Genomic DNA, 27,502 nt, shown 5'->3' on the forward strand with positions numbered 1-27,502 from the left:
ATATTCTGTTAGTCTAATAGAATCTTCATGTTGAATCGATACAATATGTGTATTATATTTCGCAGAACAATTTCCTGCTATAGCAGAATACATTCTAGCATCACTCCGATAACCGGCTTCCTCTTAAAATTAACAGATTAATTGTTTGAGTGTATACACAATCCTGATACCTGTTTCAGGCTACTCAGGTATAAAACACACCTATATCCAATATAATAAACCAGTTTAACTAATTAGCATTAACGGATGAGCCTTGGGTTAAACTTAATTTCCAACCTGCGGATGGTTGTGGGTTTCCCCCGGGCTCTGCCCTGTTCCCTCCCACCATAATGCTGGCCGCCGTCGTATAAGTGAAATATTCTTGAGTACGACGTAAAACACCAATCAAACAAATAAATAAATTAAAATTAATTTCACTGGACAAATCACAGGATACACCACAGGATATATAAGTGTTCTAGAGATTTTATGTGTGATAGGATGTAAATCATCTCCATGCACCATGTGACGCCTACACACGTTTATAGACCCAAACGTGCATGTATTTAATTAGTAATATGTCTATATTACATTTAGCGTATATACGTCCGTCTCTGGGCCTATAATAGACCTTTTCACGTATGTAAACAACCTGTTTAATTTCTAATTATTTAAATTAAAGCTGAAAAAATATCCACATCAATTGACTGTTTTCTTAACAGTTCACAGAAGTGTGGCTTGTGGAAACAAAAGAAGTATTTAGCCACTAATGGATTAGTGAGAATGGATCGAAATGGTAACAATGGTCCGCTAAGCCGAGGACGTGAATAATAGCCAGGCTAAGGGTTTTGACGCCCCATCAGAGCCCCTCGCTGTTGAACACACACCCCGAACCACGAGGCGTATACAGCGCACGTAACGAACTGCACTTCAACAGCGTTTTGGGGCCGTATCCACTTAACTATAACTATTGAATTAGTGTAAGTACGGAGAACGGACAGCGTGGAAAATAGCTGTGGCAGTCTGAATAGAAAATTAGACGAATTAGTACAACGGAGAGAGAAAATCTGAAGGAAACCAACTCCCTTTTCTTTGTTCTTGGCTGAAATTTCTCGACACTGCGCGGAGTGGGAGTGAAGTGGAAGAGAGGCTTAGCTTGGGAATTTCCGATTGCACGAGGATCTCTCCCCTTCGCCTGTCCAGCGTTGATATCTCACGGACAACTTACCCCAAAACCCGACAGCACAGCCACGTAAGTTTGACATTTATTCATCTGTGATAGTCATCCCTTCCAAATAACAGCCGATCGGCGTCTGTTCGAGTTTATAGCGTAGCTATTTTCTCCTCCGAAGCCGAAGGTTTCACAGGTTCGAGTTTTCGCTCAGCTATGCTCAGCCTGTTGTGTTGTTCAGTCCACTCAGTTTATATTAGAGTTCATCGAGTGTTGACGAGCGAGCGCTGTTCTTAACATCGCCAAACATCGCTCTAACTTGTGTCCCGTCTCTCAGGTTTCCCGTGGGTAAGCACCAGGGTGAGCAAAGTCAGGAGACACCAGAGAAAATGTCGACGACAGAACGATCGGCGGCGTCCAGAAGACGGGAAGAAAATGGTGGCGGAGAGTTCGAGGCCTGCAGCATAAACCGAAGCCCCGCTTCCAAAACAAACAAGGCGATGACCACCAGTTTAAAAAGGTTTGTTTTTATTTTTTGTCCCAAATATATCACCCCACATCCCTTCCAAGGTAAACACATGCAAATCTGGCTCGATTCGGACCGAGAATCTGCCTAAAAACTGCTGTGAACATGCTGAGTTTTATCACCAACTCAAAATGCAGCCGAGGGAGGAATTTTTCAGTTGTCTACGTGCACGCGCTGCAGAGGTCACGCCTCATTTGCATATAAGATTTTACGGCGTCTCCTGGGAAAATCGTTTAACTTTCCAACAAAAGATTAGCATAGTCGTAATCTTAGCGAGCCACACTTTCTATTGATGTAAAAATTGTCTCCTATTTCTTTGTGGTTTTCTTGAACTAGCCGATGACTGCTGTGTTTCAAGAGGTCAGTGCTTCCTATAACGCTATACACTCGCCATGTTGAATGTGGAGATAACATCATCTCCGTTCTCAGTGAAAAACTTTGCACGAATTTTCACTCTTACATGCCCTTAAATCTCTTACACATCCAACAGACCGAAAAAACACAAGCCTTTTTCATGGAAAATCTGTTTTGTGATGCGTTATTGACACTGGCACATGTAAATAAATGTCAATATTGTAGTCCTAAGTTGTGGAAATGACGCATTGTTTGCTCTTTTATTAACAGATCATCAACTAGGGCCTATAATAGCTTTTTGTTTCCTTATCACTTCATCAAATTGTCAAGTATGTTATCATCTCTTTGTCAGACGTCACTGTTCAGGCCTTTATTTCAACCACCTAATAAAATATTTTGGAAATTATAAAATGCTTGTTTTAATTCCCTCGCAAAATGCTGATGTCAACCTGTAATATGGAAAATCAAAAATTAACGAGAAAGGTTTTTTTTTTTTTTTGTTGTGCCTTGAGGATTTCTGTAGCGTTAAAAAACAGGGTTTCACATGTATACATAAGCATAGATTTATAGTAGTGGTTTGATACATTTGTGCCATTGATTAATTTGGCGATTGATTTATTGATTTACATAATTGATAGGATCCGAAGGTTTGTCAGGCCCCTGGCTAGACCATGCATCAATAGTTTCCACCACCGCCAGTTATATGTGTGAAGAAATTCTTGACGTAAAACACAGCCATTTATAGATAAAAGATAAGTAATTTCGTTCTTTTAAAATCGCTTTAAACATAAGATTATTTAACTCAGAAAAAGAGGCTTTGGTTGTGAAGAGGGGTGAATTATCAGTATTTTGCCAAGTTCTATAAGACAACCATTGATAAATTAAGTCCACAACCCATTTAGCTGTCTCTGTACATTTTAAGTTAACTGCACGATACCTGATTGGTCAAAGGTTATGTAGTCCTTAGTGAAAACCAGCAAAAGCTGAACTGTTTCCAAAATTGGAGTTGGGTGAGTGGGGTGGGAACGAGAGGTGGGCACATGTATCAAATTAAGCGAGGGTCCAGGGGCCTGTAGATAAGAAAAAAGGGGACTGAAGCCCCCTTCAGACCATAGATTTGTGGCCCCTAAATAATGCAAATCATTGAGCCCTTTACTTACATGTAATTCAGTTTAAGCAATGTCTGAGTAAACTAAGGAGTCAAAGAGTAGTAGGTAAGGGACCTATGCATGAATATTGATGGACATTTTCACCTGGGTAGACTTCGATGTTTATTGTTATTATCTTCCTCATCTTTGATGCTAGCTGTGCCCTGCGTGGCTGACTAAGTGGCATTAAGTATTACATTTATATACAGCGAAGTCCACAAGATTTTTGCCGCTGAAGCTAGAGTTGGACTCCTACATGTAATTGAGCTCTGACATAATACATAATTTTTCATCGTGTGCACTAAACTTTGTCATGGACTCACTTACATACATGTACAAAGGTGTAGCGAATATCAGCAATCTGAGTATTTGAGATACCCTTTGATAGATGACAATAAGATTGACAAGTAGTTGAATAATTAGAGTGTTTGCTGGTCAATCCTGGCCAAGGACATACCTTTGATGACAAAAATTTGCAGTAGTTGAAATGTCCTGATGTTGTCTTCCACCTAGGCCCCTTGATAAGTGAATAAACCAAACCCAGAAATTTACATGAAAGAAAGTTGACGGAAGGTATCAAGCATTTTTTTTACCAGCATCCTTAAACAAAAATTTAAGGTCAATTTCAGCATTGTTTTGTTGTAATCAAGGGTGCCGTTATCAGTCGGTCTTGCAGAGCTTGAATGAGAAAATCTGTACAGACATGCCGTTTTTCAGGCGCTCTGAAACTCTGAATAGGCCAATAATGTGATAACCAGCATTAGTTTCAAATCACAGGTAATTTAGAAAATATTTCAACTCTTCAGTGCCACATCTAGTGCTGCAGCAGCTTGCTACATGTAAGTAAATGATATGCTTTTCGGGCAGTTTATTTTATTGTTCAAGATCTTCCAGCTTTTGTGCCTTGGCGCCACACCCAATTGTTCACTTTCATCTCACAAACCACAGGATGCTATTTTGAGCCCTGTCTTGTGCAGTATTTATTTCCTAAGGTTCATTTTTACGTCTGAGAGGAAACCGGTGTTGACTGGCTGACTATGCCTTGTTTTCCCTGCTGTAAAACACTCTGATTTATTATACAGAGCCTTTAACCACACCACACGCTACAATTTTGAATTGTGGAAATTATTGAGTACACATGCAGGCTGACTGACATTTACCTCATTGATCTGGCGAATCATCTAGAGCTAATGTGACATTTGTGATTTCATCTTATTGAAACGTTGTACTTAACACTGAACATTGGATTGCCACGGACACCCTGTATACCTAGTCAGTATATAATCAATACTTGTATGTCCGTATCGTTGTAGTTGTGTTTACCTTCACAGTGCTGTAGTCAGAAGACATTTGGAGGAGGCATTGTGGCTAGGCCTGTACTTATGGTAATTCTTCAACATTTTCGCATGTTTGCAAGATGTTCATTCAAGCATATTCTGAAGGTATTATTCTGTGCACATTGATTCTTTTATTTGATTGATGTTTTGCACTGTACTCAAGAATATTTCACTTATACGTCGGTGGTCAGCATAATGGTGGGAGGAAACCGGGCAGAGACCCGGGGAACCCATGGCTATCCACAGGCTGCTCGTAAACCTTCCCACGTATGCCCGGAGAGGAAGCTTGAGCTGGTCTTGAACTCACAGTGACAGCGTTGGCGAGAGGCTGCTGGGTCATTGCGCCACCCTGGCACGTTGACCACCTTGGCCATGGAGTCCCCCTATGCAAACAGATAAAATTATGCTTTTTGTGAAGCCCTGAAATAGGCCAACCCAACCCATGTCTCCAAAATCTAATTATAAATGTGAATAAATTGCACTGAAAGTTGCGTTTTCATATGCAAAATGGTTGAGGAATCAGGGCATGTGTGTGATTTCTGAGAACCTGGATGGTTGCCCTACACATAAACTGTGGACACTAAGCCTGTTATTAATTAGCTAGTCCCATAACACTTTACAGGGTGTCACAATCTCAGTACTGATATGTAAAAAAATATATACTGGTCTCATTAAATTAGAAAAGTCATGAGGAATTAGAAGAGAGTAACTTACAGAGAAAATGAAGAAACATGCATGGTTTTGCAACAGCCCACAACTTCCACAAAAAGGATATATCTTGTCTTACACTGAGACGCCGTCTTTTAAAAGAAAATCAAACATGTCAAAAATGTGACTGACTTACAGACTGACACAAGGATCAACTTAAAGAATCTCTTGTAGTAGCTAAAAAGTTAGACAATATATGGATAGTGCATGTGTGAGGTGGGACATCAGGAATTGTCAGGTCAAAAGTGATTTTCAACCAGGGTGACGTCCCAGCGTACAGCATGCACCATATGTTTTATTATGTCAAAAAAACAGTACCTTTTCAAGTTGTACTTGAAATCGCCAAATTTATATGTCAGTAACTGAGCTATAACCAACATTCGGTTGTTTGTTTTACAAACAAGCAGACGCCAGAGAGCTCTCAAAGGGAGATAAAACTGCTGTGGAATAAACGCACGTGAAGGGATAATGCTTTGTGAAGGTGACGTCGCATTCCTGGGGCACGTGGCTTTGGTACATTATGTTTTGCGGAATATCATGCGACCGTTTCTTGACAAAAGGAAATGAAGAAAAGCCCTATGAGCTATAATAAAAAATTATATTCTCAGTTTCAGCCCAAAGCTAAAAAGAAATATTATTATTGCTTTTATATGTGTACATGTATATATATATATATATATATATATATTGAGACCTCAGTTATATTCAGCCTGCAAGCTTCCATGGCTTACGTACTACAGGTATAGTAAGCAACACTGTTGCTTGAAAGAGCCACATACATGTATAAATATTTGAAACCATTCGTGTACAAACCGTACACAGCTTTTGGGTGTTTTTTTTTTTTTTTTTTTTTGTTCCTTTGGCACTCTAGATATGTTATATATTTCCTGCTTTAAGCGTTAAGGATCCATGGCCTTACTATATTAAGCAACACCACTGCTTCAAGTCAAGCATATGAATGTGACGTTTTTGATACCCCTTGCGTCTCAAGAGACCACAGTAGCTTTCTGCATTTTGAAAGCATTTTTAATACTTGATTTGAAACGTTGATAATGCTTCATCTGATTCATGTGTATAAAGTTCATTTTAGTGTTTTCTTTGGCTTTAAGTCATTTTAGAGGTAAATGTTTCAGTCACAATCAGTGTTTCAGTACACCAGTAAGTGAATGAGTTTGTGCATTACATCCCCCCCCCCCCCCAATAGTATGGTGCTATGGGCAGAGGGTCATGGCCAAGTACTTGTGCCTGTCTTTCAATGGCTAGGTTGCATGAGGAGTGGTTTCAAATCCCTGCCTTGTGGATTTGACCTGCTTCTGCTGGTTATGGGTGACAGTACCTTGGTGACCTTAAACTGTGGAGCATGCTCACGTGATGAGCAGTCTCAAAGCTCATTAAAGGTCACTTACATGTACCTGCCTTTAACACTAAAATCAAGTAAATAAATCCATAAATACTCAGTTGTACATGTAGGTAGAGTGCCTTTGTGATTCTCAAAAAAGTGGGAATCCAAGCTCAATGCAGACTGCCAAAATTACGAATAAAAGATTTTATTTATTTGGTGTTTTTCGCCATACTCAAGATTCCTTCACTTATACAGTGGCAGCGAGCATTATAGTGGGAGTAAATTGGGCTAGGGGAAACCCACGACCATCCGCCGGTTGCTGCTGTTGGATTTTGAAAAAAATTTCTTTTTCAATTTTTCCTTCAATCAAAGGTTATTTCTTTAAAATCCCCATTGTTTTCATAATTGAATAATATATATGCAATAAAATATTGCCTATTTGAAACGGTAGGGTTATGCCCAATCTTGGCCAGCCAAGAATTTGGTAAGGATTTATCCTGCTCCTGTGTATTACGGCTTTTATTAAAAGCCAGATAGATTTGAATAAAGTAAATTTTAGCTCGGTATTTAGCCTGGACAGATGGAAGTTAATGATTGAGTAGCATGTACATTGAGTATTACCGTCTGGTGATAGCTGGTGTTTGTTATCTGTAAATCAATGAACATAATCACCGATCTTTGCTGACCTCACACTGGAATAGTCTACAGGGTAGGAGCATTTGACTGGTGGTGGGTACAATATCAAAGTCTGTATGGAGCACATGGATTTTTTCTCCTCCAACAGCGAGTTGAGACATAAAGAGCTACGTGTACAGTGCTCCAGTGTCAAGACCGATACGCCTTAAAAGTAGGGTTAAGTAATAAAGATCAACATAATCTGAATGGCTTTCCTAAATTGTAAACAAATTGTACCCTACTAAAACCGCTGTCATTAGTTTCGAGGGAAGGTACGGAAACAAAAGTTTTCTGTCATTTTAAATTTTTCCGGGTGACGTCCTGCACTCATACACTTGACGTCACCCATAGCTGACATTTTGCCACAAATGACGTCGTACTGTCAGAAGTGCATCACAGTCATTCCATTGAAAGTAGTTAACATCACCTCTACCCGATTCATCGTCACATAAGGACTATTATCACGTCACATCTGGAAAAGCGCATGACATTCCATCATAAGTGCCTCACTCAACGTCACCTCTACCCGATTCATCGTCACATAAGGACTATTATCACGTCACATCTGGAAAAGCGCATGACATTCCATCATAAGTGCCTCACTCAACATCATCTCCTCTACCCGATTCATTGTCACAGAAAGGAATATTATCACGTCACATCAGGAAAAGGGCATCATCGTTCTGTCTGAACTATGGTGTTAGCTGTGTTCCATAGGGTATTCTTCATATCATTTTAATATTTCTGCCTGCTTTCTCTTAAGACTGAAGTAGGACTTAGGTCACACCAATGTTAATTGTTTTATGAGCAGAAAAAATCTTTTTTTCCATGTCGAAGGAGGATATAAAGATGAAAATAAAACTTGGAAATCATGTAATTTGTAGAGAAATGTTAACAACCTTGGATTTTGCTTTTTTTCCTATTGAAGATATACATGTGTAATTACATGATCTGAAAGCCTTGAAGAACAGGAAAAGCATGATAATATCAGGATCTTACAAAATATAAAATTGATTTTTCAGTTTTGTTTTTATTCCGTTTTTGGGTTTCTTAGTGCCCGCTCACCTGTAAAAATAATAAATAAAAAAAAAATAAAATAAATAATAAATAAAATTGATGTCGCCTAATAATGTAGACCTGTATCTTGATTGGTTCAGACAATGTCCCGTGTATGGTGTAGGATGGAGTTTTATTTTGTTTTGATTGGTGTTTTACACCGTGCTCAAGAATATTTCACTTATACGACGGCGGCCAGCATTATGGGGGGGGGGGAACCGGGCAGAGCCTGGGGGTTACCCCACGACCATCCACAGACCTTCCCACATACCGCTGGAGAGGAAGCCAGCATGAGCTGGACGTGAACTCACAGCGACCGCATTAGTGAGAGGCTGCTGGGTCATTACACTGCGCTGGCGCACTAACCAACTGAGCCAGGGAGGCCTCTGGTGTAGGACATACCGCTAATAATATCGGAGTTCCCAGATATGATGACATGAGGTTCTGTTTTGTAACAACCTCATCCATTTGAGGCTCTGGCTGGCATGTGTGGCTAGAAAATTTAAGAACATTGTCTTTCCTCATTTACAGACATCGTATGAATGAAAAATTATTCAGTAAAACAGGAACCGAATAAATTTGTCTTCACGTATTCGGCAGTGGAAAGTAGCCCAACTTTGATGACACTGACATTATATCAATGATTCATTCTAGTAGCTGTTACATGTAAAAAATCTGCCCCAAATTGAGAAAGAGGTGAGGGTCTCTGTACAAGGCCTTTATTATATCTGCAGGGCCTGACAGCATCCATTAAAAGGATGAGAGTATTAAATGATAAGAACTTGTTCTTGAAAATTTCAAATGTTTTCATAAAGAAAAAAAAATTGAATGAAAAACTGAAATACTAGACTTCCTGCATAAACTGCCAAAAAAACACAGCCACAAATTCCAGATATAACCCTGAGGGCTGTGAAAATGAATAGCATATTAAACAGAAATGTAAAAAAAAAAAACAGAACATGTTGTGTAAGAAGCAGTGTAGTAGCTCACAGGTATCAATGCTACGATCATGTACTGGAATTCCTGAGGGTAATGCTCAATAGAATAGCAACAGCATCCAATTTACGGATCTTGAATATTAGATTACAGGTGGAGATAAACTACAGTACATTGGCTGGGTGTGTCCTCTTTGAGGCTTTTATACCAGCATAGCTTTATGGCTATCAGTCTATATGAGTGATACAGAATAATGACAAGCTCAAGGCCAGTTGACCTCTCATTATCTAGAGCTCTGGTCCAGTCCTATTTAACTGCAAAGCTGTCCATATATTTGTCTGTATACACTGATTCCCTGTAAAAATTCGCTGTCTCGGTAAATCATCAAAAATTTGAACGGTAATCCGACCAGCTGTGTGAACTTTTGAATCTGACAAGTCAAACCAATGTTCACTTTTGCCAAGTTGCGCCAATCCACGTGTGTACATGTGAGCGCAATGGCCCAGGAGCCTCTCACCAATGCAGTCTCTGTGAGTTCACGTGGCAAGGTCTTGCAGCAACCTGCGGATGGTTGTGAGTTTCCCCCTGGGCTCTGACCAGTTTCCTCCCACCATAATGCTTGCCATTGTCATATAAGTGAAATTTTTTTGAGTACGGCGTTTCCATGTTCCATTTTGACAAGGAACCGGTCTCAGGATTATGTTACTGGTTTCCCAGTCCATATAATTAAACATGACACATGTACATTTATATATTTCGACCATGTATAAGGAATTTGTAGATTCCGCAGTTTTGACAGCTTTTGGGCCTTAGCGATAAGAAATAGTTCATGATGCTGGTGTGTCATTTAGCACAGTCTAGTGTTTGTTGAAGACCTGAGCCCAGTTTAACGTTACTACCATGACGATGTAGTACCTACAGTACTGGTTGCCGTGGTATTTAAGTGAACGTAATGTTAAGAGCGCTTCCGGGCCCAGTTGTTTTCCACCAGTATGGTGTGGAAATCCCTACATCACAGGTGGGAAGGTTAAGTAGCCCATTGAAGTTGTTTGTTCCACATACACCAAGGCAATGTTTAAAGAGGCATGGCATGTTAAGCACAATGGCAACACTTGTTAAACACATGGAGGCATGGTATACATGTAGTGTAATGACATTGGCCGTGGCAACACATGTTAAACACAATGGCATGGCATGTTAAACACATACACAGAAGCATGGTATACTGTAGTGTAAAAAAAAAATGTTGGCCACGACAACTTATCTCCAACACATGTATGAAGGTCTGGTAAAAGATATATACAGCCAGTGTGGTTACGTGTACATCTTCACTTTTTAGAATTAAGTCCAGTAAAATAAATCCAAAGGACAGATACATGTATTTCAAAATCCCAGCAGTTTATCGGCAGCTGAGAGAGAAACTTCATTCAGGGAATTGATTTTCTCCTATTAATGCCTGCGTTAAGTTAACCCTGCTGTTGAATCTGCAGAGGGAGGTAACTAGAACAGCTGGCCCTTTGTCTTTAGCATGGACAGCTGAGACTCTGATATCGCTTATGGACAGAAAGGCGTCAAGTAATTTCAGTAACACAACCTATTGTGTTCATTTACAATTTGTTGTAATTAGGGTAATTGAGGACAAATGAGGCCATCCTTGAAAAATTTTTTGTTGGGCACCCTATCAGAAAAAATAAGAGTACGTGTAATTTGCTAGAGGGTGAGATTTTGGTTACTCCCAACAAACGTTTTTGATGACGGCTTTAAAACACAACATGCCACTCTCAGGCCATAAAAGGATGATCGAATGGTTACAGCTTAATTCCACGTCGGCAATATTTAAATCTTAGGCGACACCAGTTTTGTTCTGTGTTTTATGGGAAAGCTGACACTAAAAAAATTTAAAAAAATGGACTAAAAGTAAAACTGAAAATTCATCTTTTTATTTTGTCCGATCCATTGAAAAAAGATTCAGTGTAAGAAAAAAATTGATATCAGTTGGCGTGAAGAAATAAAGATTCGGTGTAAGAAAAAAATTGATATCGGTTTGGCGTGAAGAAAAAAAGATTCAGTGTGATGTAAAACAAAAATTGATAATGGTGTAGCGTGAAGAAAAAAGATTCATTCTGATGTAAAACAAAAATTGATATCGGTATGGCGTGAAGAAAAAAAATTCATTCTAATGTAAAACAAAAATTGATATCGGTATGGCGTGAAGAATAAAGATTCATTCTGATGTAAAACAAAAATTGATATCGGTATGGCGTGAAGAAAAAAGATTCATTCTGAAGTAAAACAAAAATTGATATCCATGTGGCGTGAAGAAAAAAAACATTTTGTTCCACTGAAATAACTAGTGAACTAGCCTTTAATAACTATGTGGACAAAATGACCGTTGGTCAGCCATGTTATCTGCCTGGTCAAGGGTCAGGTTATTTTTTATTGATCATCTGACAGCATGGGAGCTGTTATTAGTGATGTTAACAGACTGTTGGCATCTTACTTACAGCCTTCTTATGCTTCATGTTACAGAGTAGTACAAGCATTTGTCAGGGTGTAAGTCATGAGCGAGATGAATCCAGATGAAATGGTCCACATGTTCCCTGCCCATGACTGCAGCTGCACATGTTGCCTGATTGTGAGAGTTATTGATTGATTGATTGAAAGGTGCTTAGAACGTAGGAATTGATATTCTGCTGAACAAATTTATGTTAAAGCACCAGCAGTGAAATTTTACAACCTCTTTGCACCACAGTATTACTAGCTGTCATTGTGTAAGCGAAATATTCTTAAGTACTACAGAAATTAAACATCAAGGAATTGAATTTAATTAAATTAAATAATACATGTTCGGCTACAATGACAGTTACGGGATGACCAGAGGCTGTTGGTGTGGTGGAGAGATTGCTGCCTTAGAAATGGTAGATCCCCAGTTCAATTCCAAATCGAGGCGTCCCTAATATACTATAAGAGGAATAAGTCAACTACTGGTTGACCTGGGGACTAGATCGGGTGTCATGTCTGGTGTCTTTGGCATGGTGCTCCATGAGGCAGCACTGTAAATGTTGTAATGGAGCGTCTGGCCTGCTACAAGAAGACACCTTAAAAAGTTTGTTGTTAAGGATGTTAAATGCTAACCAAAGGTTGATGTAGTCAACCTGATACACAATACATGTATATACAGATACAGAGACGGTCCCCTACATATATGTACATGTAGTAAGCCATTGCATGTAAGTGTGCTCTGAACCATGGTTTTGTCGCCACAACCTCCTCAACCTTTCATACATGTGTAGGTGCAGACATGCATGTATGTACTAAGTAGGTGAACTTCAGGCTAACACCTGGGGGAAAAAATGGATCAGATATATAGAGAATTGCTTCATTGAATGATTATCTCTGACTCAATAAAGCAGTAATTATCATATCAATTTTAATTTCAGAATTCAGAAGGAGTTGGCAGAGATCACGCTGGATCCTCCCCCCAACTGCAGGTAAGCCTCTTTTAGTTATACAATATATCAGCAATGTGGCACTACCTGAGAATCTGCCATCAGTAATATCAGCAATGTGTTGCACTACCTGAGAATGCGACATGAAAAGATAGCATTACCTGAAAGTCTCTAATCAATGGGTACATGTAGCATTATATGATTATTGTCAGTATCAGTGTCAGCTGACAATATTGGAGCTAAATTTGTAACCCATACTGACTCTGTTTAGTCATTACTTTATGTAACATTTATAGAGCTCATCATACATCTCTCGAAAACAAATTTAGGGTGGAATTGATCATGATTTGTGAGTGTTTTGTCCATTTTTTATGTACGCGTACATATGAGAGGTGAGCTAAATTTTTGTCCCAGGGTATTTTGATTGTGTGCTTCTTGTCCGGTGGATCTTTTGTCCTACACCCAGTAGGACCATGTTCATATGTGAGTCATTGTGTCAGTTTTTTATCCAAGGCCAGTGGTTTACTCCAGACACTCTGATATCCTCAACCCACAATACTGACTGCTCTGATACACTTGTGAATGGGATGTAAGCCAGATGGCTGTTTCCATTGGTCCATTTATACCATGAGCAAAAGGGCTCATACACGAGATAAACAAAACACATGGTCATTCATGCCTGTGCTACAACATTACAGACTTGGACAAAAAATCAAATATTCTGCCGAGGTTTGATTTGTATGCCTATTTCTTGTCTGATTTCAACTTGAAACTGTGTTTGAGTGCATTTAAGACGTGCTTAAAATGCACAAAACTGTGACTGCCGAGAGTTATGATGCTTTAACCCTAGACACATGGACTTGTTTGTTCCTCAGTGACGGAACTCCAGTCATGCACACTGAAAATAGATATCTAGCTTATTATTGAGCCTAGTCCACCAGTTGTAGAAATAACTCACGCCTGATTGGTTATAACTGATAACACTGTGGCACTCTCGATTATCTGTGTGCACGATGGGGTACTTTAGTTTGAACTGCGATACCTCGGTTGTGCAATGTCACAAAAATAAAAATTTATGTTCATTAAACTTCGTGTGGGATATTTTATTGATGATTATATATTTGGTCTGGTGGTGTCTTTTCTTTCAAGCTAGATGCATTCGTCACTTGTGCATTAAAAGGGTTCACATCAAAGGGACATAACTATATTGAAATGCCATACTAAAGCTTGACCGAACTAAAAATGTGTAACGAGCAAAAATCACCTGTGTTTTCCATAATCTCATGAATTACTGTTATCAGTATGTTATCTGTATTTCTGCCTGGTAAGTAAGACTTTGACATAAGGTGTGGCTTAATTTTTTCACAGCTTAGAAAAATTTTTAAACTGTAATAACCTGAAAAAAAGTTCAACCACAAGAATTTCAATCAATATTTTTCAATCACATCCATTCCAGGTGATAAAATGTATTTTGTATTTCCACCTGACACATTCAATTAGTTATTAACCCATAGAGTTATGAATGTAGAGGTTGCAGATGTTTGTGACATACTTCATTGGGTACATAACCCAGGAGCTAGCTCCATGTGGCGTCTCCAGCTCTGTGGAGGATATTTAGACACTGCTGTTAACTACCCAGCTACACATTCCCTCATTGATTTGTGCGACTGTGTATTCCCCCTCCTCTTCCAGCTGCCCCTACCCCCCCCTCCCCCCACCCTCTGATATGGGATTTCTTAATGAACAGCTTCTACTGGACCCTGGGCATGAGCAGCAATGCACTTTACCGTAAATATTAGAAAAAAAATGTTTGTGGATGTTTTGATTTTGGTGCATTTTGGAGAAGTGTGCTGGTTTCTTTATTGAACTCTTGACATTTAAAGGATCATTTTATGGGCTGGCTCTAAGAGAGCTTTTTTTTTCCTTTTGCCAAGAGAAAGTCATTCTTGACTTTTAAAACATACCTTAGATACCATAGAAATTGGAGCATAGTAATTATATATAACATGGCTGGAGTTCATGGTAGACTGGCTCTAGCTTCACAAATAGGCCCAGGAGCGCATTGTTTTCTGCTGTAATGCAGGAAAGTGATTATGTACAACCTACAGCCGAATTGTGAGTTCACATATACTGAAAAGTGATGTACTTGAGGGAAAAACACAAGAATACCAAGCTTTGGACTGCTTTGTTAAATATGTGTAGGAGAAGGAGTTTTACAAGCCTCCCCATTGAGAAGGGAATAATAATGAGTAATCATTTATCTCTGATATGTCTACATCGTTAGACTAGAATCCTGGAAAATGGCTGCTGCCAGTAACTCTTATAAGATTTTGTTTGCTGATCTATTAAGGCACATTCTATTAGACAGAGCATATAAAGTTTCAAGGCTTGGCTCTTCATCTTGCGGGCTTCACATTGGGAATTGTGATCTGTCACTTACCATCTTTTACAGTTAAGGTTCTTGTTTAATTTTGACTACTGCTTGGCTTCTGTTACAGCCATGAGGAATTCAGAATTACTGGGAAACACATTTTCATGTACTTTTGAGCTGGGAAACAGTAGGAAACGTTTTTTTCGGTTCCCAACAATTTCTGCTGTGGGAACCGATTTCCCTGTAATAACTTTAGGATTAATGGTATTTCATCCAATAAATTTTTGGTGTTTCTTGCAGATTTTATTTTCAGTTACTGTGTGAAGTAAAATTACCATAATCCCTCAACCTTTTTGTTGAAAATGTATGTACTGTCACAGAATGATTGAGGTATCCGACTGCAATAAAAAAGAAGGGAGAGAACTGGGTATTCTAAACTTCGTCCGTTTGAGTTATCTCCCCGTACCTGAAGAGTACAATGCAGCATGTATTAAATACAACTTCCACAACAGCCTTGCAATCAAACAAATCTCAGAATCCGAATTTCATATGAACAACAACTTCCTTGGTCAAGGACCTTGATTGGCTTTCTGTCCTGCATGTAATTCATCGGCTGTGCTTCTTTCTGCCCTTTGTGGCAGACAGCATTGCAGGCTTGTGGTACACAGAGAGATTGAAACCCTTCATTTTTTGTGAGACCATTCATGGCAACAAAGTACAAGCATCTAGTGACATCTTAGCCACGATTTGAAGGCTCACAACTCCCAGTTGTCGGACAGTTAACTCTGTTCAATGTTTGCTGAGCAGTACTGAGTGAGTAGCCAAGCCTTTTTGTGGAAAATGGACTTTTGGCTCCGTGAATTGTTTACCTGGGAACTGACACAGAAATGGAAGGATTATTTCCGTAAAATCCTCATGCCAGTAATGCCACATTTAGAAAAAAGTAGGAAAAGCTTTTCTGAAATTATTCCTAGACAATTTGGAGTATAGGTTTTGCTGGAAGTAAACTTCAACAAACTGCAGGTGAACATTGCCTGTTCAATATGGCATTCCCCTGATCAAGGTTTGTGTCAGGGTTTGTCCAGTAAAGTGCTCATCTCCTTGATGAACAGCACAGCTTACATAGCATCTTGATTTCTTGCCTTGGTTGCTTGGTGCTTGTTGGTTTCTTGGTGCTTTTTGATTTATTGGTGCTTCTGGCTGCTTTTTGGTTTCTTGGTGCTTCTTGGTTGTTTTTGGTGCTTGTTTGCGTCTTGGTGCTTTTTGTGGATTTTTGGTGCTTCTTAGTTTCTTGGTGCCTCTTTGTTTCTTTGTGCTTTTAATTCTTTAGAGTTTTTTGGGTACTTATTGCTTTTGAGGAATTTTTTTGGTGCTTAGTTTTTCGATACTTCTTAATTTTTGGGTCGTGCTTAATTTTTTGGTGGTTCTTGTTTTCTTGTGCCTTTTTGTACCCCTTGGTTCATCCCCAAAACTTTGTGGTTCAAACATTGTTCTAAAATCACAGTAAGTTGATTATACAACTTCAGATGCACTCCCCTGTCACTTAGCATAGCTAGCAAAGAGCCTCAGGGTCAAGAACATAGCCAAGAGCTGCTGTTGTCCCTCTGACAGAATCTGCAGAATGTGTTGCTAAGATTGTTGTGAAATTATGCGGAGCTGAGTGTTCCCCCCTGCACCCCCTGCACCCCCAGCTGTGGCATATGCTCAGCTGACCCAAGGGCCACTATAAACTGCCCCTGCTGCTATGCCCTAGTCTCTGTTTGCCCCCAGCTTATTCACACATTGTTATCGGAGGGATTGGAATGAGTGAGGCTCCATAAGGGTGGGGTCAGATGGGGTCAGATCATTACATATACAGGGGCTCAGATTACCCTGGTAAAGTGCATTACAGGATGTGCTGTTAGGTATTTTTGTACACTACCAAGATTGGGTAACATTGCCTCCACTTGGTAAAAGCAAGCAATGGCTATTTTGTTGCAGTTTCATAATTTAACACCTTGCAGAAAAAGCAGCAATAAGTAAAGATAAAGTGCTTGTTTCATCCGGAATTCAAGAAAATTTTATGTGTAAAATTTTTTAATTTACATCTCTTGTTTATCGTGTTAACTCATCTGGGAACAGGACTTAACTTTTTTAATTAACTTTTTGGACAAATCTAGTGTAACTTTATGAGATTTGAAATTGAGGATTGAGTCAAGAGATTAATGTGTTTTTAGCTGGGTTCTGTATGAATTGCAGAACCCATTATGGGTTCCTGCCACCATAATGTTGGTCGTCTTGAGGACGTCGTAAAACACCAGTAAATACATTTTAATTAACAGTATTTGCATTTTTGAGAACAGCATTATTTTTGACACAGTAAGATTATTGTTTTGTTGATAGTTATAAATAAATGTGTAAATTTTTAGCTTGTTTGTGGTTGTCCTAAAAAAAAAAAGAGATTAATTTGTCCTGTTCTCTGTGTAAGCTATGGCTGAGTGTTCACAGACGTTTAATAGATTTAGACTGACTATGAAGACTGGAGATTACCCTGGTATGTTAGAGTATTTAATGAAATTTTGCATCTACATGCAGCTATAGTGCTGTTGGGAAGTAGTATCATGTCTGGAAAAGGGTGTTTGACGGTTTTGAAAACACCCCTGTGGAGAAAAGTGCTAGTTCCCATATTGTTCATTTTGTATCGTATTAAAACAAGGCTTCATAAAAACATTTGACTTCATATTATATAGTATGGACTATATGGGTCTTCCCACCTTCTTCAAAGGGGTGTTTTAAAAAAAATATGAGGCACTTATTTCAAGGCTTGTTTTTGTTTTTAAGAAGGTGTGTGATTATCACACCTCTTGCAGGAGACCAGGAGTGTGATTATCACACCTTTTGCAAGAGACCAGGAGTATGATTAGCACTCCTGAATTCATATTACCAAGCCTCTTGATTTTGTCTGCTACCTTGTTTTAGCACACCTGGACTTCGTGTCAGGAATGTTAAGGTGTCAGAGTGTGATAACACGCCTCTGTAGTAAATCACCTGCAATTTCATGACAGTTTTCTCCCTGCTAGAAACTTTACCTGATTTCTCACCATATAATCCCCCATTGGCTCTACAGTTAGTACAGCAGTGTGATTAGTCGGTGCAAAATCACATAAATCCCAGGTGATTTGTACGTTCAGGTAAATATATGATGTATAGGTTACATGCTGCCCCAGTTTGTTATCAGTTTGGCTGCTAAGGTTCTTATCCTGTAGAATAGCTCCTTGTTTGTGAATAATTGCCTGTGATGGAGAAAACAAATGGCGGAGTAAAGCTAGCAGGTGACAGCTCTTTTAAAGCTTCACCCTGGGAGTAATACCTAGCGCTCATTAATTAGCATGGCCTGGTGGTGCTTACAGAATGCTGGTTTGTCGTGCATCGTTTTGGTTGACAACTTTAGATGTATTTGGAAGATAAGATGACATCCTGCTGAATTAATTTTCAGTTTCAGCAACAAAATGACCATTATTTTTTGGCGTCTAAAAATGTGCTGACATCCCTGATAACATAAAATTCTGTACTACATGTAAGACAACGATGACAAAGAATATATCATACAGTTTTGCTCTAGTTTGGTTTATATCTAATCATGTGACACGTTCACACTTAAAACACTGCAGTATAACGGGTGATAATTTAAGAAGAGGTCTAACCTGGGAATAGCAAATGATAGTTATATTGCGAGTGTCACTAATCCCCCCCCCCCTTCCATGTGAGCCTCACTGTGTGGTGGCATTATTGACTGATAAGTGTTTACAGACCCTTCAATGAGGCTCCATTGGATCATCCGTTTTGATATACATGTAAATATACCGTGTGGTCCATAAATCTCCCTTAGGGCTGCCAGGTGTTCATAGTTCTATGCCTGCCAGGAACTAATATTGTTCTCTGGTAGTGACTAGTAGGATGAAAAGAGAAGCTGTTGTTTTATTTCTCATGTTCTGGACAGAGCATGTGAGGAATGGTGGTTTTGAGAGCCTTTGCCCAGCTTTGAGGAAGCATATTGATCCAGAATTTTTGTGATTGACGCTTGAATGTGTTGTTTTTTTTTTTTTGTTTGTTTTTTTTTTTTTGGCGTAATTGAACTCAGAGAGTTCCCAAGAGTATGGAGAACTGGAGAAGATCTGGAAAATGAAGAAGGCCATTGAAGGTCTTGAAAATAGGTCTTGAATTACCAAAATCTAATAAATGTGTTTGGAAAAACTGTCATTTGTCTAGCATGTTTAACAATTCGCGAGATCTGGTGATGTATTGTGTTATGTTTCTATGATTGATTATTCATTTTAATGCCATATATGTGAAGTAATATGCTACTGTCATGAACAGTCGACATTGCTCCAGAAATGCTGGTCTCCAAAACAGTTGAAATTCAGAATTAATGAAACCGTGAATTTGTGATTTTTGCAGTGGAGAAAGTTAAATATTTTTTAGAGTGTGAGGTGAAAATGATAACCCTTGAGACGTGATACTCTGTTTATTATTTAATATTTTGATAGCATCGTGATTTTGTGTATTTTAACAAGTTTAAGCAGTGATTTTAGCTGAAGGCCTTCACAGACTTGTGTATACAGAGTGGCATCGCTCACTGTGTCTTGTGTGACATCATGTTGTGTTACGTGACATAAATGTTAATATTGACTGAACTTGTATTATGACGTTCATTCTGCTAAGCTCGGATTGGAAACGTCGTAAAACGAGATGTTTCTGTGTGACGTCATGGCATCGCGGTGTGTAATAACAAAAGTGGTATCTAACTTTAGCCAGTGAGATATCACGTTTATCAGAGAAGAAAAGCCTGACATTTCACCTTTACATAAATGATAAAATATACCGCTATAATAAACAGTCGACATTGCTCCACGAATGCTGGTCTCCAAAACAGTTGAAATTCAGAAACTAATGAAAACTCTGTGCTCCATGAATTTGTGATTTTTGCAGTGGAGAAAGTTGCAGAGTTCGTATTAGTCTTGATTGTGGTGTTCAATCACAAATTGAGGGTTGAACGCTCAATCTCAAACATTAATTGTTCGTTCAGAAGGACTTGGTGCAAGTTTATTACAATTTGAGGTGGAGGATTTATTACAGTTGGAGGTGGAGGATTTATTACTGTGGGAGGTGGAGGATTTATTACAGCTGGATGTGCAGGATTCAAACCAAAAAAAGTTGACTGTACGTCTGTAAGCTAACCACAATTTGGTGTTTAAGGGGCCTAACCCAAAGACTTGTGCTAAAGCTACAGTTTATTGTAATTTTTTACATTTGAGTGTTCAGAGCTCAAATACACAATGATTCTTCAAGAAGGGTTTTGTGAATATTTTGACGATTGATGATGACCAAGGAAAATTGCAGAAATACAGGTAGAAGTAAACCAGTATTTTGGGGGTTGACAGATTTTTCTGATTAAACAATTTTATGGTCAGAGGTGATATTTGATGACCCAGATTTTCTATGGAGGACTAAACATTTCTGACATTCTAATTCCTCAACCTCTGCTATGTGAAACAGCAACTTTCAGTGCAATTCATGCACATTTTTAAGCTGACTTCTGAGACAGAACTACATTGGTCAGATTAGCCAGATGGCTTCACAAAGAGTATAATTTTATCAGTCTACACAGGATAATGCTTGAATAAACACCTTAATTGCGAAAAGGTTGAAGAATTCCAGCCGCTGACGTTCTTCTGGTTACTGACATGATGACCTACTCATGTGTGGAAGTTTGAATGAGTAGATCCTTGTAACAAAGTATGAATGAAAAAGAATGGTAGGTGTAATTGTTGGCAAGATGTTTGAAAGGATGTTCAGAGGAATTATTTGCCTGACCAGAACATTGAATTAAAATTATGAAAGAGTCGTAAAATAAGGAGACAGAAGAAAGGCTGCAGGCAAAGTCATAGTTAATAAGTACAGCTTTACATGAGGGACAGGTTTTATTTTCATGTCATGCCTAACTGCTTGTGCCTTGTCTGCATATGTTTTATGACTGCATTTGACAAGGTGGCTACCATAATACCCCTAAATATGATACGTGTGTCACAAAAAAGCATAACCGTAATACCCCTAAATATGATACCTGTGCCAGAAAAAAACATAACCGTAATGCACCTAAATATGATACGTGTGCCACAAAAAAGCATAACCGTAATACCCCTAAATATGATACGTGTGCCATAAAAAAGCATAACCGTAATACCCCTAAATATGATACGTGTGCCAGAAAAAAGCATAGCCGTAATACCCCTAAATATGATACGTGTGCCATAAAAAAGCATAACCGTAATACCCCTAAATATGATACGTGTGCCAGAAAAAAGCATAACCGTAATACCCCTAAATATGATACGTGTGCCAGAAAAAAGCATAACCGTAATACCCCTAAATATGATACCTGTGCCAGAAAAAAGCATAACCGTAATACCCCTAAATATGATACGTGTGCCAGAAAAAAGCATAACCGTAATACCCCTAAATATGATACGTGTGCCAGAAAAAAGCATAACCGTAATACCCCTAAATATGATACGTGTGCCATAAAAAAGCATAACCGTAATCAACTAAATATGATACCTGTGCCAGAAAAAAGCATAATTGTAATGCACCAAAATATGATACGTGTGCCAGAAAAAGCATAATTGTAATGCACCAAAAAAGTGATACGTGTGCCAGAAAAAAGCATAACCGTAATACCCCTAAATATGATACGTGTGCCATAAAAAAGCATAACCGTAATGCACCTAAATATGATACGTGTGCCAGAAAAAAGCATAGCCCTACTGCACCTAAATGATACGTGTGCCAGAAAAAAGCATAACCGTACTGCACCTAAATGAATCGTGTGCCAGAAAAAAGCATAACCGTAATACCCCTAAATATGATACGTGTGCCAGAAAAAAGCATAACCGTAATACCCCTAAATATGATACCTGTGCCAGAAAAAAGCATAACTGTAATACCCCTAAATATGATACGTGTGCCATAAAAAAGCATAACCGAAATACCCCTAAATATGATACGTGTGCCAGAAAAAGCATAACCATAATACCCCCTAAATATGATACGTGTGCCAGAAAAAGCATAACCGTAATACTCCTAAATATGATACCTGTGCCAGAAAAAAGCATAACCGTAATACCCCTAAATATTATACCTGTGCCAGAAAAAAGCATAACCGTAATACCCCTAAATATGATACCTGTGCCAGAAAAAGCATAACCGTAATACTCCTAAATATGATACCTGTGCCAGAAAAAAGCATAACCGTAATACCCCTAAATATGATACCTGTGCCAGAAAAAAGCATAACCGTAATACCCCTAAATATGATACGTGTGCCGTAAAAAAGCATAACCGAAATACCCCTAAATATGTGCCAGAAAAGCATAACCGTAATACCCCCTAAATATGATACGTGTGCCAGAAAAAGCATAACCGGAATACTCCTAAATATGATACCTGTGCCAGAAAAAAGCATAACCGTAATACCCCTAAATATGATACCTGTGCCAGAAAAAAGCATAACCGTAATGCACCTTAATATTAGTAGATTGTCAATGAATTTAAAGCTCTGTCATACACCTTTGTGGGGCCTTGGTGGCATATAAGCAGTTAGTGCTGCTTGCTAGCATTTATTGAAGACCACTCTTTTCCACAAAGATGGTGTGTATATCTGTTCCTCAATTAAGTAATTTGCCAGATGTCAGTGGTTTATGCCAGAGGCTCTGTTTTCATCCATCCTTTAATCTTACAGCCATAGTGTTTGTGGAAAAATGGAGTTTGGATTAAGCAACAGTCAATCAAGTAAATAATGTGTTAAATATCTGCAGCATCTAGAGTGCGTGTTACTTTATACAGTATTGTATTTGATTTGCACCCGCTAGAGCCTCATGTTAGGGATATCTTCACCTGGAGATCTCCACTAAATACTGTCCAGGTTAACCATGCTTATAATTGGGGCTCAGTTGGGGAAATAGTGACGTTTAGGCTGTCTACAGATGGTTGCCACCCTGTAGAGCCTCCTGACAGAAGCAACTTCATCTGAACATAGATCTTTACTAAAGGTTGTCCAGGTTAAACTGGCCTTTGACAGGGGCTCTAAAGGGGTGGGGATTCCCATGATTCCAAGTTGAAGATAGGATCATGTTGATTGGTATCTCATACAGGTTGAAGAGTGTTAAATATTATTAAAATGTACAGCAGAAAGAGTAAAACCAGGACAATGTTGACTGTGAATCCAGCTTGGATTTTATCCTAACAATTCATGCAAATGCTTAAAAAGTAGCAAATTACACACCCTCTAGCACCATGGCTTAATTAGAATTAGGTATTAAAAAAAAAAAATGCCAAGGCAGTGGTTTGGTGACACAAATGTCATTAACATGCACATCTGACAGCCTTAGAGTTTGATGTGATTTGATTCTGAGGAGCAGACCATGGTTAATTAATAAGCTGACAATCCTATCTGCTGAAACACAAGGTACAGGTTCAATCCCAAGCGTGGACACAGACACAGAACTTCCACATTTCTTCGTTCTTATTGTGTGCGATGGTCATATAGTGACAGTTAGAAGTTGATGGCATTAGTGTGACCGTTTTTATCCTCTTGTTTTCGTTAAAAACCACTTGTCTTCCCCCTGATCAGTGTGGGATGGACTAGTCTGTATATATAATGTGGGAAAGTGCATCAGTAATTTGCCGAATGTTGAAGGTTTACATTGGCCCATTATGTTGTAACCTGTTGCTGTATTATCCCTTTATGTTTTCAGTGCCGGACCAAAGGGAGATAATATGTACGAGTGGGCATCAACCATCCTGGGACCCCCAGGCTCAGTATATGAGGGAGGGGTCTACTTTCTTGATATTCATTTCCCTGCCGAATACCCCTTCAAACCACCAAAGGTGAGCCTTTTGTTATTTAATCGTTTATAAATCATTATGGCAACACAGCAAGTTGAGTAATTCTGAACCGTGTATAATAAATTGCTTTTAGAAACGTCACAGCATTTTTGTTGTACCTGATTGTACTTAAGCCATTGTGTTAGGGGTGCCTGTACACGTAACTTGTTACTGTCAAAACATTTTACATGTATGCAGACTGTAAATCATTCTGAGGTAAACTGACAAGAAGTGGTTTGTGACCAGTTATGAGCGACCTATTGTCAATTACTACACTGTTGTCACTGCTCTGGATTTACTCACTCTGCTGTTGACTTTTATATTCTTTCATACCCCTACAGGCATTGTAAAAAGGTTTTTGTACACTTTTCACTGGCAAGTTACTTTCTTAACAACATGCTGTAGGTGGCTGTACTGATCTATTGTTCCTTATCAGTTTTACTACCATACCAGAGAGAATCAGGGTTCATTATTGGAATCAAAACATAAGTAATTGTTACCTCGTTTTACCTTGTTACCTTGTGACCTTATAACAAAGGTGATTGAATAGAATTAAGGCCACCACATAGCTTGTCTGCTTAAAAATTCTATTAAAAGAGCGGCTAGAATTTCCTGTTTCTTCTTGGCAGTCAGCGTTGACTGAATTTACTTAAAGTGCTTTACCTTAAGTCAGAAATGCCGGATCATTCCATTATTTTTAACTGAGACATTTTCAGTGTTGCTTAGCTTGTTATTCTCTTTTTCTGAATATATTTCCAATGTTTGGTGTCAGAAGTTGGAGATAAGGAAAAAGAGCTTTTATTTGATGATTTTGTTCTATCACGCACAATTATAATGATTGTCTTATGTTGTCAGGTGACATTCCGCACAAGGATCTACCACTGTAACATCAACAGTCAGGGAAACATCTGTCTGGACATTCTCAAGGACAACTGGAGTCCAGCTCTGACCGTCTCCAAGGTCCTTCTCTCCATCTGCTCGCTCTTAACAGACTGTAACCCCGCTGACCCCCTGGTGGGCAGTATCGCCTCTCAGTACCAGCAGAACCGCAGCGAGCACGACAGAGTCGCTCGTATCTGGACCAAACGCTTCGCAACGGGACTGCAGGACGGCAGTTGATCAAAAAGGCAAGCGTAATGTGAACCACATCATCAACCAAATCTCATCAGGGCTTTATTTATTCATGTCTTCAGGATTGTGTGAAGGAAGAGAATGTTTTGAGTCATCAAGTATAAAGCGTCTGACTCTAGTGTTACCAGTGTGAAGGAAGGAAGGAAGGAAGGGAGGGTCTAAGCAAGAGCACTCCCCTGTGTTAGAGGAGCATTTAGTACCAGCTGCTGATTGTAGAATTATCATCAAGGAAAAAAGATATCCTATCTACCAATCAGATTGCAGATATGCCTGACCTTCACCCTGGCAAATGTTCTTCACCCCTAAGCTATCATACAGACTGTTACCTCTCCTTTTGTATAAATCATCCTGAAGAACATTTGAATCTAGACCAATCGTGTGAAGGCTTCCTTCTCTCCATTGTAGCTTCTTTAAGAATCCACCCTCGGATTGGGTGAATGTTGTTACTGACATTTTCTTTGTTTTAAAAAGAATTGTTGTGAAGCTTTGTTGGAAAATTATTGTTTTTTAGCATGCCTAATGTGGTTGGGGATTCAGTACATGGACCCAAACACTGGACTCGTTTGCCTGCAAGTTGAAAAAGAGAAAAGGCAATCTTAAGAATATGTTGCAGAAATTGTTTTCCTGCTTTGCGATGAAAGCGCGTTTTAAATTCTACAAGCCTGCCTATCAGTTAATGGTGCTTGAAATCGAAAAAAGAAAGAGTTGGTACATGTAAATGAAATCTAGAAATTCATTGGACAAGGTGTTGAACCAAATCGTCCAATCAGAAGTTTGTATTGCTTAGTGCGCTTAAGGTACAAGTAAGTTCTACCTCAGTAGAAGAAAAACATACATTGTAGGCCTATAAATGTGAATTTTATATTACTACATGTAGTGTGCAAATCACTTAATGGCATTGGAAAATGTCATTTGAATGCATTTTACGAGAATTTTAGTCATAACGCTAAAACAATAGGATACAAAGTGGTTGATAGGTTGCTATGTTTCTTTTGCAGAAATCGCCACAATATGGCTGTAATGTTGCTAATGTGACATCACAGTGTAAAGCAAAAATCAAAGGTCAGCCATCATGTGTAGCTCTTTATTTTGTCTGATTTTTAGGTTGGTACGTTTTAATATTTAAAGAAAAAGAAAAGAAGTAAACAAATAGTGTGGTGGTTTTGGACCTGGGTTTCATGTAATTTAAATCAGGTTACGTGTAAAATGTTTGACTAACAATGACACAAAATGGTGGAGCTCATGCAATGACCTCTTGTGACAGTACATACATGTAACTTTAGAATTAGCCAATCACGTTGAGGCATTCACCAGGATTTTGATGGATAGAAGGGGAATCCACAGGAAAACTATTGCCTTGTCAACAAACCTGTTTGTGATTGGTTGAAAACGCTACCCTTGGTAATGTGCTGGGTACATGCATTTGCCTGCTGGTTAAATTGCTTTTTTGTCTACATGTACATGTGACTTGATTTTAATTGGATTGGCCTAGGGTTAAGAATTGTTGTCATGAAAGTGAAATTATTGTGTCTTTTTAGTTCATCGAAAAAAAGAAACAAACCAATAGTGAAATTGATAATATATGTTATGAAGTGGCATCATTGCAAGTTTCCATTTTAGTGGTTAAATTGCAAATCATATGTTCACTGAACTTCAGCTTTCCTCTATGTGTGTTTTTACTGTGAATTCCAGGAAAATCTGACATTGGTGTGGAACTATAAACATGTAGCACTATGGGCACAAGCACCCCTACCCTCTACCCCCTCCCCCAAAACCACCGCCAGCAGACCCACACCTTGTCGAAATAACTTTTCAGATACCCTCAAATTTTTAAAAAAATTTTTCTGTTCCCTATTTTGATCTAAAAGTGAGCTTGCTTTTTGCTTTTTATGTCTAAGGGAATTCTGGTGGGTTTCCATATTTTCTGTTTATGGGAATATTTATGAGAATTACATACCCACCTTCCCATCATGAGTCTTGAGCCTTCAATATTACCATGGTGATATGCTAATTCCTTTGCCTGTGCGTTAATAAAATATATTCACAGGGTTGTGTTAAGACATGATTGAGCACTGAAAACATTGCTAATGTTGGTGAAGTATGAAGTATCTTTGATTACTTCGGAGTTAAAAAATTTAAATAAATTTTATCATGATTTTAATTAAATATGAAGGTACACGTGTAGATACAGTACTCACCCCAAAGTGAATTATACTGCCTGAATCTATCAGTTCTGCACTTTGTTTCAACCTCCATGTAGGACGCTTCCCAATGTACAGTTTATTTGTACATTAACAAATGTACACTGTGTTACCTTGTCAGCAGTATAGTCAAATGTATGTATGCAACTATGACAAAAAATATTGTGATTATTAAAATTACCCAAGTATGTAAATA

General features: G+C 38.7%; 1 protein-coding gene across 2 annotated transcripts; it reads left to right on the forward strand.

Moving 5' to 3' along the window:
- The first annotated feature begins 977 nt into the window (after positions 1-977).
- On the forward strand, positions 978-27,502 carry LOC135464568 (ubiquitin-conjugating enzyme E2 E1-like). 2 transcript variants are annotated; one of them, XM_064741996.1, is made up of 5 exons: positions 978-1,231; positions 1,488-1,670; positions 12,673-12,723; positions 23,845-23,977; positions 24,830-27,502. In XM_064741996.1, the coding sequence occupies exons 2-5, from the start codon at positions 1,540-1,542 to the stop codon at positions 25,091-25,093; spliced, it is 579 nt and encodes a 192-aa protein (XP_064598066.1). In that variant the 5' UTR covers positions 978-1,231; positions 1,488-1,539; the 3' UTR covers positions 25,094-27,502. The 2 variants fall into 2 exon arrangements, with proteins under 2 accessions (XP_064598066.1, XP_064598067.1); XM_064741997.1 differs by lacking the exon at positions 978-1,231 and having other exon boundaries at positions 1,402-1,670.

The sequence above is a fragment of the Liolophura sinensis genome, chromosome 4 (genome assembly GCF_032854445.1).
Source record: "Liolophura sinensis isolate JHLJ2023 chromosome 4, CUHK_Ljap_v2, whole genome shotgun sequence".
Lineage (NCBI taxonomy): Eukaryota > Metazoa > Mollusca > Polyplacophora > Chitonida > Chitonidae > Liolophura > Liolophura sinensis.